The sequence below is a fragment of the Solanum tuberosum genome, unplaced genomic scaffold, assembly GCF_000226075.1.
Source record: "Solanum tuberosum cultivar DM 1-3 516 R44 unplaced genomic scaffold, SolTub_3.0 scf00421, whole genome shotgun sequence".
In the NCBI taxonomy this organism is placed as follows: domain Eukaryota; kingdom Viridiplantae; phylum Streptophyta; class Magnoliopsida; order Solanales; family Solanaceae; genus Solanum; species Solanum tuberosum.
This window is the reverse complement of record NW_006239343.1, coordinates 445,842-461,844: the sequence shown is the minus strand read 5'-3', so window position 1 is coordinate 461,844 and position 16,003 is coordinate 445,842. Positions and strand designations below refer to the sequence as shown.

Genomic DNA, 16,003 nt, shown 5'->3' with positions numbered 1-16,003 from the left:
AAAAAAAAAATCATCCTTAGGTGCTTGAATCCAAGAGCTAACTAGCCATTTTAAATCATTTTTAAAAGATAAAATATAGAATTTGAACCAAAACACTTGACAGTTGTTGAAGTCGTGTCCTAATACGCTCTTGTTCCGTCCTTGGTAGGACGTTAGGTCATAAATTTGTTTTTCTTTTACATCATCAAAGGTTTTTTTACACCAATTCAATAAATATATAACATATTAACATACATTTTTATTATTAAATCACAGTTAGTTTATATATATATATATATATATATATATATACACTTCTTTTATTTATTACTTTTATAATATCTAGAATAGATAATTATTTTTTTCATTTTATACTCAACATTAATTAATCTAAGTAAGAAAGACGTAAAAAGCATTCAGAATGCGATTTAAGTTTAAGTTTCAGTCTCTTCTCATTTATTGTTGAAATTACGTTATTACTCCTTTCGTTTAATTTTATTTGTCTAATATTTTTAAAATATATTTATTTATTTTATTTGTTACTTTAATCCTATCTAGAAAATATAATTACTCAATTTCAATTTTACAATCAACATTAATTGAGCTGAGTAAGAAAAGGATAAAACGCATTCAACGAATGTGCTTTATGTGTAAGTTTCAGTATCTTCTTATTTATTGTTGAAATTACTTATTACCTCTTCCGCTTAATTTTATTTGTCTAATATTTTTAAAATATATTTATTTCTTTTATTTGTTACTTTAACCCTATCTAGAAAATATAATTATTATTTTCATTTTATAATCAACATTAATTGAGCCGAGTAAGAAAGGCATAAAATGTATTCAGCGAATGCGATTTATGTGTAAGTTTCAGTCTCATTATTGTTGAAATTACATTATTAGCCCTTCCGTTAAATTTTATTTATCCAATATTTTTAAAATATATTTATTTCTTTTATTTATTATTTTTATCATATCTAGAATAGATAATTATTTTTTTCATTTATACTCAACATTAATTGAGTTGGGTAAGAAAGGGATAAAACACATTCAACGAATGCGATTTATGTGTAAGTTTCAGTCTCTTCTCATTTATTGTCGAAAGTACATTATTACCCCTTCCGTTTAATTTTATTTGTCTAATATTATTAAAATATACTCATTTCTTTTATTTGTTACTTTAATCCGATCTAGAAAATATAATTATTATTTTCTATTTTATACTCAACATTAATTGAGCTGAGTAAGAAAGGCATAAAACGCATTCAGCGAATGTGATTTATGTGTAAGTTTCAGTCTCTTCTCATTTGTTATCGAAATTACGTTAATACCCCTTCCATTTAATTTTACTTATCCAATATTTTAAAAATATATTTATTACTTTAATCATATCTAAAATAGATACATATTTTTTTTCTATTTTATACTCAATATTAATTGAGCTGACTAAGAAAGACATAAAACGCATTCAACGAATGCGATTTATATATAAATTTCACTCTCTTCTCATTTATTGTTGAAATTATGTTATTACCCCGTCTATTTAATTTTATTTATCTAATATTTTAAATATATATTTATTTCTTTCATTTATTACTTTAATTCTATCTAGAAAATATAATTATTATTTCCATTTTATAATCAACATTAATTGAGTTGAGTAAGAAATGCATAAAACGCATTCATCGAATGCGATTTATGTGTAAGCTTCAGTCTCATTTATTGTTGAAGTTACGTTATTAGCCCTTTTGTTTAATTTTATTTATCTAATATTTTTAAAATATATTTATTACTTTTATCATATCTAGAATAGATAATTATTTTTTTCATTTTATATTCAACATTAATTGAGCTGAGTAAGAAACACATAAAACGCATTCAACGAATGCGATTTATGTGTAAGTTTCAGTCTTTTCTCATTTATTGTCGAAAAGTACGTTTTAATTTTATTTGTCTAATATATTTAAAATATACTCATTCTTTTATTTGTTACTTTAATCCGATCTAGAAAAATAATTATTACTTTCATTTTATACTCAACATTAATTGAGCTAAGTAAGAAAGGCATAAAACGCATTTAGCGAATGCGATTTATGTGTACGTTTCAGTCTCTTCTCATTTGTTGTCGAAATTACGTTATTACCCCTTCCGTTTAATTTTATTTATCCAATATTTTTAAAATATATTTATTACTTTCATCATATCTAAAATAGATAAATATTTTTTCTCTTTATGCTCAAACTTAATTGAGCTGAGTAAGAAAGGAATAAAACGCATTCAGCGAATGCGATTTATGTGTGAATATCAGTCTCCTCTCATTTATTGTTGAAATTATGTTATTACCCCTTTCGTTTAATTTTATTTGTCTAATATTTTTAAAATATATTTATTTCTTTCATTTGTTACTTTAATCCTATCTAGAAAATATAATTATTATTTCCATTATATAATCAACATTAATTGAGGTGAGTAAGAAAGACATAAAACGCATTCCGCGAATGCGATTTATGTGTAAGTTTCAGTCTCAATTACTGTTGAAATTACGTTATTAGCCCTTCTTTTTAATTTTTTTTTTTATAACCGAGAAATCCGTCTGTGACACGCCCTTTGGACCAATCACAAGCCTTCTAAACTCGGTGGATAATGGGCCCGCCCCTCTACCCTTCTCCACTTAAATACCGGGCTTCGCTTTGCAGGGTGTGGGGCTTGAACCTGCGACCTAAGCCACAACTCCTCCACCTTTTGCCACTTGAGCTAGGCCTTGGGGGCAGCCCTTCTTTTTAATTTTATTTATCCAATATTTTTAAAATAAATTTATTTCTTTTATTTATTACTTTTATCATATATAATTATTTTTTTCATTTTACACTCAACATTAATTGAGATGAGTAAGAAAGACATAAAACACATTCAACGAATGCGATTTATGTGTAAGTTTCAGTCTTTTCTTATTTATTGTCGAAAGTACGTTTTTACCCCTTCCGTTTAATTTTATTTGTCTAATATTTTTAAAATACTCATTTCTTTTATTTGTTACTTTAATCCTATCTAGAAAATATAATTATTATTTCCATTTTATAATCAACATTATTTTAGCTGAGTAAGAAAGGCATAAAACACATTCCGTGAATTCGATTTATGTGTAAGTTTCAGTCTCATTTATTGTTGAAATTACGTTATTAGCCCTTCAGTTTAATTTTATTTATCCAATATTGTTAAAATATATTTATTTCTTTTATTTATTACTTTTATCATATCTAGAATAGATAATTATTTTTTTCATTTTATACTCAACATTAATTGAACTGAGTTAGAAAGGCATAAAACGCATTCAACGAATGCGATTTATTTGTAAGTTTCAGTCTCTTCTCTTTTATTGTTGAAATTACGTTATTACCCCTTCTATTTAATTTTATTATTCTATTATTTTTAAAATATATTTATCTCTTTTATTTGTTACTTTAATCTTATCTAGAAAATAATTATTATTTCCATTTTATTCTCAACATTAATTGAGCTGAGTAAGAAAGGCATAAACGCATTCAACGAATGCGATTTATGTGTGAGTTTCAGTCTCTTCTCATTTATTGTCGAAATTACGTTATTACCCCTTCTGTTTAATTTTATTTGTCCAATATTTTCAAAATATATTTATTTCTTTTATTTATTACATTTATCATATCTAGAATAGATAAAAAAAAATTTCATTTTATACTCAACATTAATTGATCGCTGAGTAAGAAAGGCATAAAACGCATTCAACGAATGCGATTTATTTGTAAATTTCAGTCTCTTCTCATTTATTGTTGAAAGTACGTTATGACCCCTTACATTATTATATATATATATATTCACTCTACTTTATAATTTATGTATGATTATACTTTAATGTAAATATTGAATGCGAGTATAGGTGTGCATGATTTTTACCTTTACTTTTCCCTCACTTAAAAAGGGTAAAAAGTAGAAAATAAAGAAACAAAAAAACTTGTCTTCTATCATGGGTGAAGAATAGAGGGGGCCCTATAATTTTAAGATATCTACAAATAATTGTATTTCATCACTTTAAAGAAAGTAAAATAATTGAAAATAACCTAATCCAAAACCATGATTATTATAGTAGATCATGTATGCCCATGACTTCAAGATTTTTTTGCCCTACCATATTAATATATTTAATCTTTAATTAGTTAAAATATGTGTGTTTAGTTATTTCATATTAAAAATATATTGTATTAACTATTTATAGAATTATATCATTATTAAATATGAAATAATAATATAATTTTAACATAACGTGTATGATAATTAAATTATAAATATAAATATGTGAAAATTCACAAGGAAAGTGATAGAAAATGAACAATTCAATTAATGGGGGTGTATGAACTTAGTCAAATCTCACGAGAAATAAATTAATTTTTTTATTAAGAATTAAGTGTAATTAATCCCTTTAATTACTACATAACATAATCACCATTAATTAACAACAAGAAACAAAAAAGGAAAAGATAAGGCAAAAAAAGAACAAAATCAGAAAAATAGTAAAAACGTTTAATCTACACCAAAGATTTTATCTTTATAAATACAAAAAAATATATCCGTAGCATTAGTAACCGTCCCTACACTCACGTACCATTTCATAATATATTATATCATATTTATTATATTATATTAAAAAATATTATATTATTTTAATAAATATAACCTTTGAATACATGGTACATTTTATATAATGTCATACTTTAATTATTTGAAAAGGCAAATCTACAAGAGAGATAAGATTAGGGGTGTGCATCGGTCGGTTCGGTTCGATTTATCGGTTTTTGGTTTTTAAATACGCTAAACCAATAACGAACCAATAAGATAATTTTTTATCTGTTTTCGGTTTATCGGTTTTGGTCCTTAACGGTTCGGTTTTCGGTTTAACCAATAAGAACATGCTTATGAAACAAATATATGACTTCTCTAATAAATTTGACACGACAAGACAAGACAATAATGTAACTTTACAAAAGCTCATAAAATAGAAATAATAATAACAAACATGAAAGAACTATACATGTGTAACACAAAGAGAAATAAAGAGAAATATGATTCTTACTATAGGTTTTGACGATTTGTATAATGTAAAGTTGTGAACTGAAAGTCACAACGAAGTATGAATTGATGGTTAAATGACAAAGACATAACTATTAAGATATTGAGATTAATATTTATTAATATGTATGTATATGTAAAGTATTAAATTACTATAGTCTTAACTCTTAATGAGTTATCGGTTTACCCAATAACCCAATATTGAAAACCAATACCGAACCGATAACCCGATAATTTTTTTTATAAAACCATTAAGGAACCGTTAACCCAATAACCCAATAGCAATAAAATCAATAACACTTTTTTCGGTTCGTTTTATCGGTCAGTTCGATTTTTGCACACCCCTAGATAAGGTACATAGCAAACAATAACAATAACATATCTAATGAAATTTATAAAGTAAATAATGAAGAGGGTAAAGTGTACATAGTGTTTATCATTGTCTCTCTGAGCCCGAGGTAGAAAAGTTGTTCATTGAAAGACCTTCGACTCTATTACAACGAAAAAACAAAAAAATCAATGTTATCATACCAAATCAGTTATTTTATAAAATAAGACTTTTACCATTATATAGTAACAAATTTATTTAATTATATAATACAATAAAAAATAATATTTTCGTTGTCTCAATTTATGTGACACATTTTATTTTTCGAGAGTCAAACCGTTTAAGTTTGATCAGGAGTTTGCACATGAAATCTTTAATTTTTTTGAAATAAAATTTATATATTTATAAACTACGTAAAAATATTATAAATCATAATAATTGACAATTTAAAATATTTAAAGGATATAAGAAAAAATTAAGATAAAAGATAGACTTATTTGAACTTTAAAATCTAAAATATGGCACGTAAGTGAAACAACGGAAGTAGCAATCAAAACAAATATGGTATTTGGTTGTAATAAGATTTTATGTTCTTTTCTTTTACACTCTCTCTATAAAATATTTTCCATATCCCTTTTATTAAAAGCCAACTAAAAGAAGAAGAAAAGGAAAGAAATATCTCTTCCATATTCCTTGCCTTCCATCACTTTCCAGCTGTTTGAGAATTTGGGTTTTTGGATCCAAAGCCTTCTTTTCTCTCTCTAAATCTTGAAGTCCATCTGTCTGTCTAAGCTTTCATCCAGATCAGTCACAAAAAAGAATTACCTTAAATTCTTAAAAATTGACATCTGGAGAGCTGTAAATGGACCAATTTCCTGTTATTCATATCCCAGAGTGATCTCTTTTGAGGTATATATGTTAATGATTAATCCTTTTTTGGACAATTTATTTTCTGGGTTTCTTGTGTTTTGAGGAAAAAGTCTTTCTTTTGAACATTTGGTTAGTCTTTTTCACTGTTTTGTTAGATGGGGTTCGTGAGAATTGAGGAAAAATATCCTTTTTTGGACAATTTATTTTCTGGGTTTCTTGTGTTTTGAGGAAAAAGTCTTTCTTTTGAACATTTGGTTAGTCTTTTTCACTGTTTTGGTTCATGGGGTTCTTGAGAATTGAGGAAAAAATCTTTCTTTTGAACATTTGGTTAGTCTTTTTCACTATTTTGTTTTATGGGGTTGATAAACTCTTTCTTTTGAACATTTGGTTAGTTTTTTTACTATTATGTTTGATGGGGTGCTTGAGAATTGAGGAAAAACTCATTCTTTCAACATTTGGTTAAAAAAGTCTCACTGTTTTGTTTTCTGGATTTCTTGTTAATAGGTGGCCAAAGATTTGATATATGTGATTCATTGTTTTGTACCTGAAGTGAAAATCTTGAAGATGTTTTTGTGCCTAAAAATTGAATCTTTGATGAGCTGAAAAAAGAGAGAATTTTGGGGTGTTTGAAATAATCAAAAGGGGTCATCTAGTTTTTTCCTTCTTATGTATTATCCACTCATAAATGTTGAACCTTTGGTGAGCTTAAAGGAGGTAATTTTGTGTATTGTTTGAAATGATCAGTAGGTTCATCTGTAGTTTGTCCTCTTTATGTATTGAAAAACTGAACCTTTGGAGAGCTAAAAAAAAGGAGGTAATTTTGGGTATTGTTTGAAATAATCAATAGGGTCAATCTGGATTTTTCCTCTTATATATGTATTCTCCACTCATTAAGCTTGAAGCTTTTGAGTTTAAACTAAAAAGGAGATAATTTTGGGTGATTCAAGTGATCAAAAGTGTAATCTGTATGTTGCCCTCTTATGTATTCTCCAGGCATAGAAATTGAAGCGTTTGAGAGCTAAAAAAGGAGATAAATTTGGGTGTTTCAAGTGATGAATGGAAGCCATCTGGATTTTTCCTATTATTTAGTATGATATGAACTTAAACGAAGAAGTGAGGATTCATATAGCGACCTCAACTTGTTTGGGATTGAGTCATAGTTGTTGTTGTTGTTGTTGTATAAAGATTGAAGCTTTGGTGAGCTAAAAGGAGGAGATAATTTTGGGTATTGGTTCAAATAATCAATAGGGTCATATGGTTTTTTCCTCTTATTTAGTATAATCAAGAAGTGGGATTCATATAGCCGACCTCAACTTGTTCGTGACTGAGGCGTAGTTGTTCTTGTTGTTGTACAAAGATTGAAGCTTTGGTGAGTTAAAAAAAGAGATAATTTTGGGTGTTTCAAAAAGATCAAATGGGGTCATCTGGTTTTTTCCTCTTGTGTATGCTTCATTCTATGGTGGCCTTAACTTCTGGAGCTTTGATGATGTTTTATAGCAATGAGGTATTTATATTTAGCCATGGAAGAGAGCGTGCGAGTAAGCTTTTTGGATCGACACCGCATGACCAATTGATAATCCAAACATCAGATTCATTCTCTGGTCTGCTTTTATTTGCCATTGGTTTTTTCTTGTTCATGGTGGCATTTGTTAAAGACAGAGAGTTTCACAATTTCTTTGCTAAGGGATGTGTCCTCCTTCATATAGCTATGGCTGTTTGGAGAATTTACTTTGAGAGGAAGCTTGAGGAGGATCTCGGACACGATTGGCTGAGATTGGTTGTTGCTGACATTGCTTTAGGACTTTCTTGGGTTTTCTTTCTCGTGTATTCTTGGAGAGAGAAGTATGATTAGTCTTCGTTCGTCCCTTCGAGGGATGATACAGAGAAGATTAGCATGACCCTTGTTCAAGGATGACAAAAACAAATCAGAGAAAAGTGTGATTAGTCTATGTTGCCTTACTTCCTTTGTTTCATATATGGATCTTGTGGTTGCCATTTTCATGCCTTGAAGGGACACACATTTGAGTCCATATTTAGATGTTTAGATGAAAAAAACTGTCTTTGTTCAAGTATCACTCAACTACATCGCAATTCCGAACTAGTTGGATTTGGCTAAAGAATCTGAAAGTTTGCAGACTGAAATCTGCTCTGCAAGAAGTTAGGTTTTGAACACAACCAGATTGTGCTTCTTTGCTTTAATCTTGTATAGTACTTTCTTCCTTTTCTATTTTTGTGGACAATTCTTGTAAAGTGCTTCATTTACTTGTGTAAGTTTCTGTTGATAGAATGAGATGTGTTTGTGATCTCCTGATGTTGGCTTTTGTTTGGTATTCTAACTTTCTATACTGCAAGACTCGATGTGAGCTTTGAAGCAACAGTAAAGTTCTCTTCGTGTAATCTATAGGTTGTGGGTTCAAACTATAAAAGTAGTCATTTATGATTGCATTAAGGTAGGATGTCTACATCGCACCCTTTCTTGAGGTGCGGTTCTTTCATCAAATCCTATTAATAGAGGATGCTTTGTCCATTAAGTTGCCTTTTCTTTTCTATAAAGTTGCATTATTTCTGATTTGAAAATGTGTGATTGATCACTTTGTCTTAATATATGATACATTGTCAATAATATAAGACTTAATTTACCTTCTTTATGAATATTCAATGCTAGTGGCTTTGATTAGTACAGAGCCTATGACTCAATCCTCATTAGTCATGAATCTTTAGTTGGGTCCCTCTACTTTTATTTTTTTAGGACCAACTTCCTAGATCAATCATAGCTTTTGAAACTCGAGAATAATGGGTTCGCTATAACTATTTTTCTTCACTTTAATATTAGGTTCTGATCGTTTCGAGTAGACTCAAATATGTGACATGAATCACAAGTTTCTCAACTTTTACCCCTAGAACTCAACTCTAGGGCATCTTTAGAGTCTCCTTTTTTTTTTTTTTTTTTTATCAATAACGATCTTGTCCTTCTACCTTTCTCTACTTAAATATCTTTGCATAGCGAAGGAAGGTATTTGTTTGGTTAATATTAGCTTGACTTAGTCTTTTTTATTTGATAATTTTATTATATTTTTTAGTTCTCTTGTTACTCTTATATAAGCAATATCAGTATGGATCTAATTAAGGAGCACTAGAAAAAATGAATTGAGAATGCTTTGAAGATCACTCAACTCTAAAAGGACACAGAGTGAATAATTGTCATCGAATTTAATCCACAAAACACAAACGACCAATGTCCCAATTTAAAAAGTCCCCTCAACTTTTCCACTTGAACTCAACATGGGGTATCTTTTGTTGGTCCCCTTTTTAGCTCAATTTGGTTGATCCATTGGCCCACCTAACAGATGATAAGATTCTCAATCGAATGTCAACAAGTCTTCTTCATTATATTTGACTTCATCTTCATGCTTAATGTTTATCGGTGATAGTTTGTAGCTGCATTGTTCTATGGAAGGTCACTTGAATGTACTTTTTATTAGAAAATGATATTGTATATATAGGTTGACAACTTCTTTTTTGAGATAAATATATTAAAATTTTAAACATTTTTTAACAAAAAATTTAACTTCGCCATCGATAATAGTCCTTCTATCTCTAGTATTATTTTCTATTATTAGATCTTCCAAAATTTGAAGTATGTCATTTGCAAATAGTCCTGTTGGTATGCAAAGTCTTTTTTGAAAAGAACAAGTGAAGTTACATTGTCTATCTCACTTTATAGATTCTTCCTACAATAATGCTGTTTTTAGTGTAAGCTTACACTTTTTTCTGGCCACAAAAAAAAGAAGAAAAAACTGAATAACCAACCCCACTCCCCATCCCACAGGGGCACAGCCAGATAGATCCGAATTTTATTTGATAAAAAATTATATTATTTATATATATATATATTAGATGTTGAATTTCTTTTGACTATCAGACAAACCAGGCAAGGTAGATAAGAATGGTATGTAAGGTAGTAACATATTAGGATGTACTTTTATGATAATGGTGTTTGAATCAACATGGGTGCAATTTTTATGATAGTGATGTTTGAATAAATATGTGTGCAACTTAAGCAACATGCTTTTGATTGGTAAAGGAGGCAATATATATATGACAAAATTGTATGATAGGAAAAGCATTGAAAATATTCTAAACTTGGCGTGAATTATTATTTTAATCTCTCAATTATTGTCAATCTAAAAAATACCTATCTACTTATTAAGTAATTTAAAAAATACTCCTCTTATGCCACTTGTCATTCATTTATGCATATATGTGAAATTTTCTATTGACACAGTGTACACATAGATAGATATATATAGTTAAAGAAAAAGTATTTAAACTAATAATTTGACAAAATTGTATGGTAGTGAAAGAAAAAAAATGATATGTTCAAATTTATTATGTCCAACTTGTGAAACTTTTGTCAAAATTAGAATTTCAACATCATAAAATTACTTTTCTTTTCTTTAATTCTGCCGACATAAAATTACTCCAAGAAATTTCAACATCAAAGAGGAGTGCTTAAATACTTTTTCTTAACTATATATATATATATCTATATATATCTATGTGTACATCGTATCAATAAAAAATTTCATATATATGTATAAGTGAATGACATGTGGCATATATAAGAGGAGTATTTTTTTAAAATTTCTTACTCAAATAGATAGGAAGGTGATCAATAATTAAGGAACTAAAATTATAATTCACACCAAATTTAGAATATTTTTAATGCTTTATCTCTTAAAAAATAAATTACAATTATCATATAATAAGGTGAATTTGCAGCCTTTGATGCTAACTTCAACCCACCTCATGTTTAATTGCATGTTAATTTGGGATTGGAAGTTGAATTCCTTGTAATAGAAGTGACATGTACCCAAGATAGAATTTCATTTCTTCTTCTAAAATTTCATAGAAAAGGGAGGGGAGCATGTCAAACTGGAAAGCAAAAAATATTAAAAGTAATATAAGCGGTAGATATTCATTTATTTTTTATTAGAGATGATCTTGAATTTAAGTTTTTGAAATAAACTTATCTTTACTTTTTGTTTGGATGCTTGTTATGTATCATTTCGTAATGTGTGTTATATTGTATTGTATTGCTTAATGAGTATAATGTTTACATAAATTATATCGTTTTCATTCGTTACTCAAAGTATGCTTTTATCCTTTTAAGTTTAGTCTGACCGACCATTGAGATATTCTCAACCTCATATCCTCAGGACTAGACGAGCTAATAATCACGTCTACCTATCAAGTCCAGATTTTGATTTATACAAAATTCAAATTAATCTGATCACAAAAAAAATATCAAACACCGAATGAAAAAAATAAACTAAAAAGGAAAAGCAAAAAAAGGAGACGTTTGGCACATTTGTAAACCAAAAGTAGTGGGAGAACTTAGCCTTTTTTCCTTTCTTAATAAACCTACCAAGTTAGATTGTCAACAGATACATCGCCGTCTACAATCAACCGAACGCCGGCGAAGAACTACGGAGCAAAAAAGGTAAGCCGCATATCTACATACTATTCTATTCGAAGTTTGAAGTATCGATGATTGACAATTTTTGAATTAATCATTTTTTTTCGTATTTTTTACTCCGATAACTCAATTCAACCCTTGAATTTGCGTTTTTATGTGCTCCGTCACTTTGATTTTAGAACCCTAAGCGTTTTGATTACTTATTTTTTCGATGAAACAAAGTCAGAAATATATGCCTAGTAGCGGAGATGGAATTTGAAATCAATTGATCCATTGCGTAATACAACAATAAACCCACAGGTGCGATTTGTGGAGGATAGAGTGTACGCAGAGCTTAATGACCGCGAAATTTTCCAGTACTTTGAGCTAATCGTAACCTTCGAAACTCAGAAGATGATGAGTTCGCCCCTCTTAGCATTCTCTATTTAAATAGTGGATTTAGTTCACTTGGCTGAGGGCTTGAACTTGTGGCTTAAGACACAAATCCATCAACCTTTGCTAATTGAGCTAACCACTAGGGCTGTTGGAGGTAATTTTTGTCTCCGGGGCAACAACAACAAACTCAATGTAATCCCACAAGTGGGGTCTGAGAAGGGTAGTGTGTACGAGGACCTTACCCATACCTTGAAAAATTACCTTGAAAAGGTAGAGAAGATGTTTCCGATAGAACCTCAGCTCAAAATAAATGAAAAGATGACAGTAGCAACAAGCTAGAACAAAAACAAGAGAACACAGTAATTGAGGCTAAGGAATCAATGGATTGAAATAGAAATCTAAGAATACGAAAATACAAGACTAATACTAATACACTAGGGAATAGGAAAACAGAACACTCGACTACCTACTAGCATTTTATCCTTATCCTCGACCTCCACACCGTCCTATCAAGGGTTATATCCTCGGTATGCTGAAGCTACGTCATGTCCTACCTAACACCTCATCCCAATACTTCTTAGGCCTAATTCTACCCGTCCTCAAGCCTTCGACCGACCAACCTCTCGTGCTTTCTTACCAGCACATCCACACTTCTCTTTTTTACAAGCTTGAATCATCTCAACCTTACTTCTCGTATCTTATCCTCCATGGGGCCACTCCAACCTTGGCCCGAATATCTTGATTCCTAATCTCATCTCTCCTTGTATGCTCACACATCCATATCAACATCCTCATCAATTCTACTCTCATCTTCTAGACATGATAGTTTTTGACTGACCAATACTCTTTCCCACATAACATAGTCCCTCTAACCACCATTCTATAAAACTTACCTTTAAATATTGATTGCATTTTCACCATTCAATGAATGCTTTAGGCACCTTGTAATTTTTGTTTATTTAGGATTGAAGATCTTCCTGATACTCTCTTTTTATTTGTAATTAGTAAACCTGTAACAAGTTGTGGCAGGTCTGATTTTTTGGAATATAATACAAGACTGTTACCTTCTCAAAAAAAAAAGAATATTTTTTTACTCTTAGTTTATAGAAACATATTTTCTTTTTTCACCCAAGGGTGCCTAATAGTTAAGGAAGTGGATCGAAAATCATGAGGTCTCAAGTTTAAATCCCACTTGAGGCAATAAACATTAGGTGATTTCATTCTATTTGTTCAGCCCTTGGTGGATGGAGTTACTCGATACTTTTGCTAGTGGGAGGTAGCAGGTATCTCGTGGAATTAGTTGAGGTGCACGCAAACTAGACCAGATAACACTATTATTAAAAAAACAAAGAAGTGTATTCTCTTTTGTTTCTTCCAAATGGTTGATTCTTTTTCCATCACGTTCTGAATTTTGATCCATGTTTTGTGATAAGGAAATTAGACAGAAGCACTATTTACTGAATTACGGACAATGAACACCTGCTGTTCATCATTTTAAGCATTTTTAAATTCGAATTATCCTCCTAAGTAAAGATGTTTTTTATCCTTCTTAATTGTAGTATAGAAATGTCTATGTGAATAGTTTGTTATCCAAACAATTATGACTTCTCCATAAGTGTTTTCCCTAACAAAAGTGATGGATTGAAGGGGACTCTAATTTAAGGAACATCTAGTTTCGGAGAACTTCTAATATGTTTTAGGAGACAATAATGGAAGAGCAGAAGTGATATAGAAGATTCATATAGCTGACAATACCCGTTTGGGTTTTAGAAGTAGTTGATTGATTGATTGAAGTAGACCTTATTAGGAAATTTGCATTGTAAAGCGGCATTATTCCTAAAGCTAGAGAATCTCACAAATTATCACTGAATACACACTTCTTTTGTTGAATAATTTTCACTTCACCTTTTCTATTTCATTATGTATAGTGTCTGACACGTCATGTGGAATAATGGTTAGTAATTTAGTTGACACTTGGCATACTATTGCTTAATTGTTAAACGTCCAAATAGACAACGCTCTTTGAGGTAGAATGTAGCACGACATTGTAATGTCATCAATGACATCATTTGTGCCTCTTACGAATGTGTTTGAGATTACATCTTTGTTGGAGAAATATGTTAGTACGAAAGAACTTATGTTGTGAGAAGATTAGTATTCATTTGGTTAAATAGAAGATGAAAAAAAGTGAATGGAAAAGCTCTTTTTGGTAGTTGGGGTGGTGGTGGGGGTGTTGTGGGGAGAGTTTTTGCCTGAACAGGGGAAGAGGGGTGCAGGTAGAGTAATCTTTACTCTGATAGTCCTCAGAGATTATTTTTTTCTCCAGGAGAAAGCTTGTCTCTCTTATCTTTTAGCCTCCCCATGAGAAAGGTCTTTTTAGTAGGATAATATAATTATCATTTGGGTAAACCGATTAACTCATATATAAAAGGTTCCAAAAAACTTATGCACACTTAGATGTGAGTTTTTTTGTAGTGATATGTGCTGGAAAAGGGTACCGAAAAAGCAGGGGGGGGGGGATGGGATAGAAAAAGAGATTCTGTTTCTGGAAGCTCTATATGTTTTGAAATTGTTTTACTAGTGTAGAACCCATCAGAATCCTTTTAATGATTATTGAGGATTTCTTTTAATAACAAGTGCATGTTGTTTGACATAGACGTGATGTGGAAAAAAGGGGAATCCTAATACTTGCAATATCTTTTTCCACTTATTTTCATAAGAATTGTGGTTAAGCATTTAAAAAAGGATTCCGTCAGCACTAGATGTGCTCGATTGCTCATGTTTAATCAGCTCTTGATTACTTCATGTGAAGGTGGTACAGTAACACTATTTTGTGGACTCCATAATAGATTATTAGATTGATGAAATTGTAAATTTGACGTCCTATCACTGTTTTCGATAGACACCCTTTTGGGTTTCTTCTCCTCTTCTGGAAGTTTTGATGAGTTGAATTTGAAATGCATTTCTTATACATTATTTTGGTCCTTTCTAGTTTGTTTGGTCATGTTTTTGGGAAGCTAAAAGTGTTTATTGTTTTTTTTTTAAAAACTTCTTATTTTTAAGAGTCGACGTGTCCCCAAAACACTTTTGGAACCTTGGCCAAACACAGATTGTTGCTCTAATATTGGCAAAAATGTTTATAAAATTGACTAGTCAAACACAAACTACTACTCTCCATGAGTACTTTCTCGAAAAACATTGACAAAAAACTCTTTTCAAAATAAGCAGATTTTAGAAGTTCGGCCAAACAGACTATCTGTTGGCTTATATTAGTGTGTATTTCAGTGCTCAAGTGTCCTTCAGATAGCCATTGTTGATTGTTATTTCTAACTCCTCCAGTAATCTTTGACGATGGGTGGACTGCCGATAGAGAATACATCCACAACCATATCCTTGTCGAAACTTCCAAAAGATCAGAAGTCAACCGCATCTACAATGCCCGATTCAAAGCCAAAGAAGAAGATTTGCTGCGCTTGCCCTGAAACTAAGAAGCTGAGGGATGAATGCATTGTGGAGCACGGTGAATCCGCTTGTGAGAAATGGATTGAAGCTCATCGTAAATGTCTTCGAGCTGAAGGCTTCAAGGTCTGATATTAGTGATAGAAGCAGATTTCTAACTAAAAAGACAAACGAAGATACAGTGTTTTGTATAATGCCCAGTTTGTTTTTGGGACCATACAAGCTCTCAATTAGCTAGTGTTTACAGATCATTTATACAGAGGAATTTTGTTTATCCAAAGTTCAGGAATAAAGCTAGGAAATTGAATAATCGATTTGTTTGGGCAGGAAATGTCAGATATTTTTTCTTAACTATTTGTATTGTGAATTACATTTCTTAATGTAGATCGATCAATCCCGCCTTGTTCAAGTGA

The 16,003-nt window shown here is 30.4% G+C and overlaps 2 protein-coding genes across 3 annotated transcripts; both read left to right on the top strand.

Moving 5' to 3' along the window:
• Positions 1 to 6,038: 6,038 nt before the first annotated feature.
• LOC102597606 (uncharacterized) lies at positions 6,039 to 8,588 on the top strand. The gene is made up of 2 exons (XM_006362897.2): positions 6,039 to 6,316; positions 7,271 to 8,588. Exon 2 carries the CDS (start codon positions 7,692 to 7,694, stop codon positions 8,127 to 8,129), a length of 438 nt encoding a protein of 145 aa, XP_006362959.1. The 5' UTR covers positions 6,039 to 6,316; positions 7,271 to 7,691; the 3' UTR covers positions 8,130 to 8,588.
• Positions 8,589 to 11,597: 3,009 nt separating this feature from the next.
• LOC102597281 (cytochrome c oxidase copper chaperone 2) lies at positions 11,598 to 16,003 on the top strand. 2 transcript variants are annotated; one of them, XM_015303238.1, is made up of 2 exons: positions 11,598 to 11,780; positions 15,417 to 16,003. In XM_015303238.1, the coding sequence occupies exon 2, from the start codon at positions 15,483 to 15,485 to the stop codon at positions 15,720 to 15,722; it is 240 nt and encodes a 79-aa protein (XP_015158724.1). In that variant the 5' UTR covers positions 11,598 to 11,780; positions 15,417 to 15,482; the 3' UTR covers positions 15,723 to 16,003. The 2 variants fall into 2 exon arrangements, with proteins under 2 accessions (XP_015158724.1, XP_006362958.1); XM_006362896.2 differs by having other exon boundaries at positions 11,604 to 11,780; positions 15,471 to 16,003.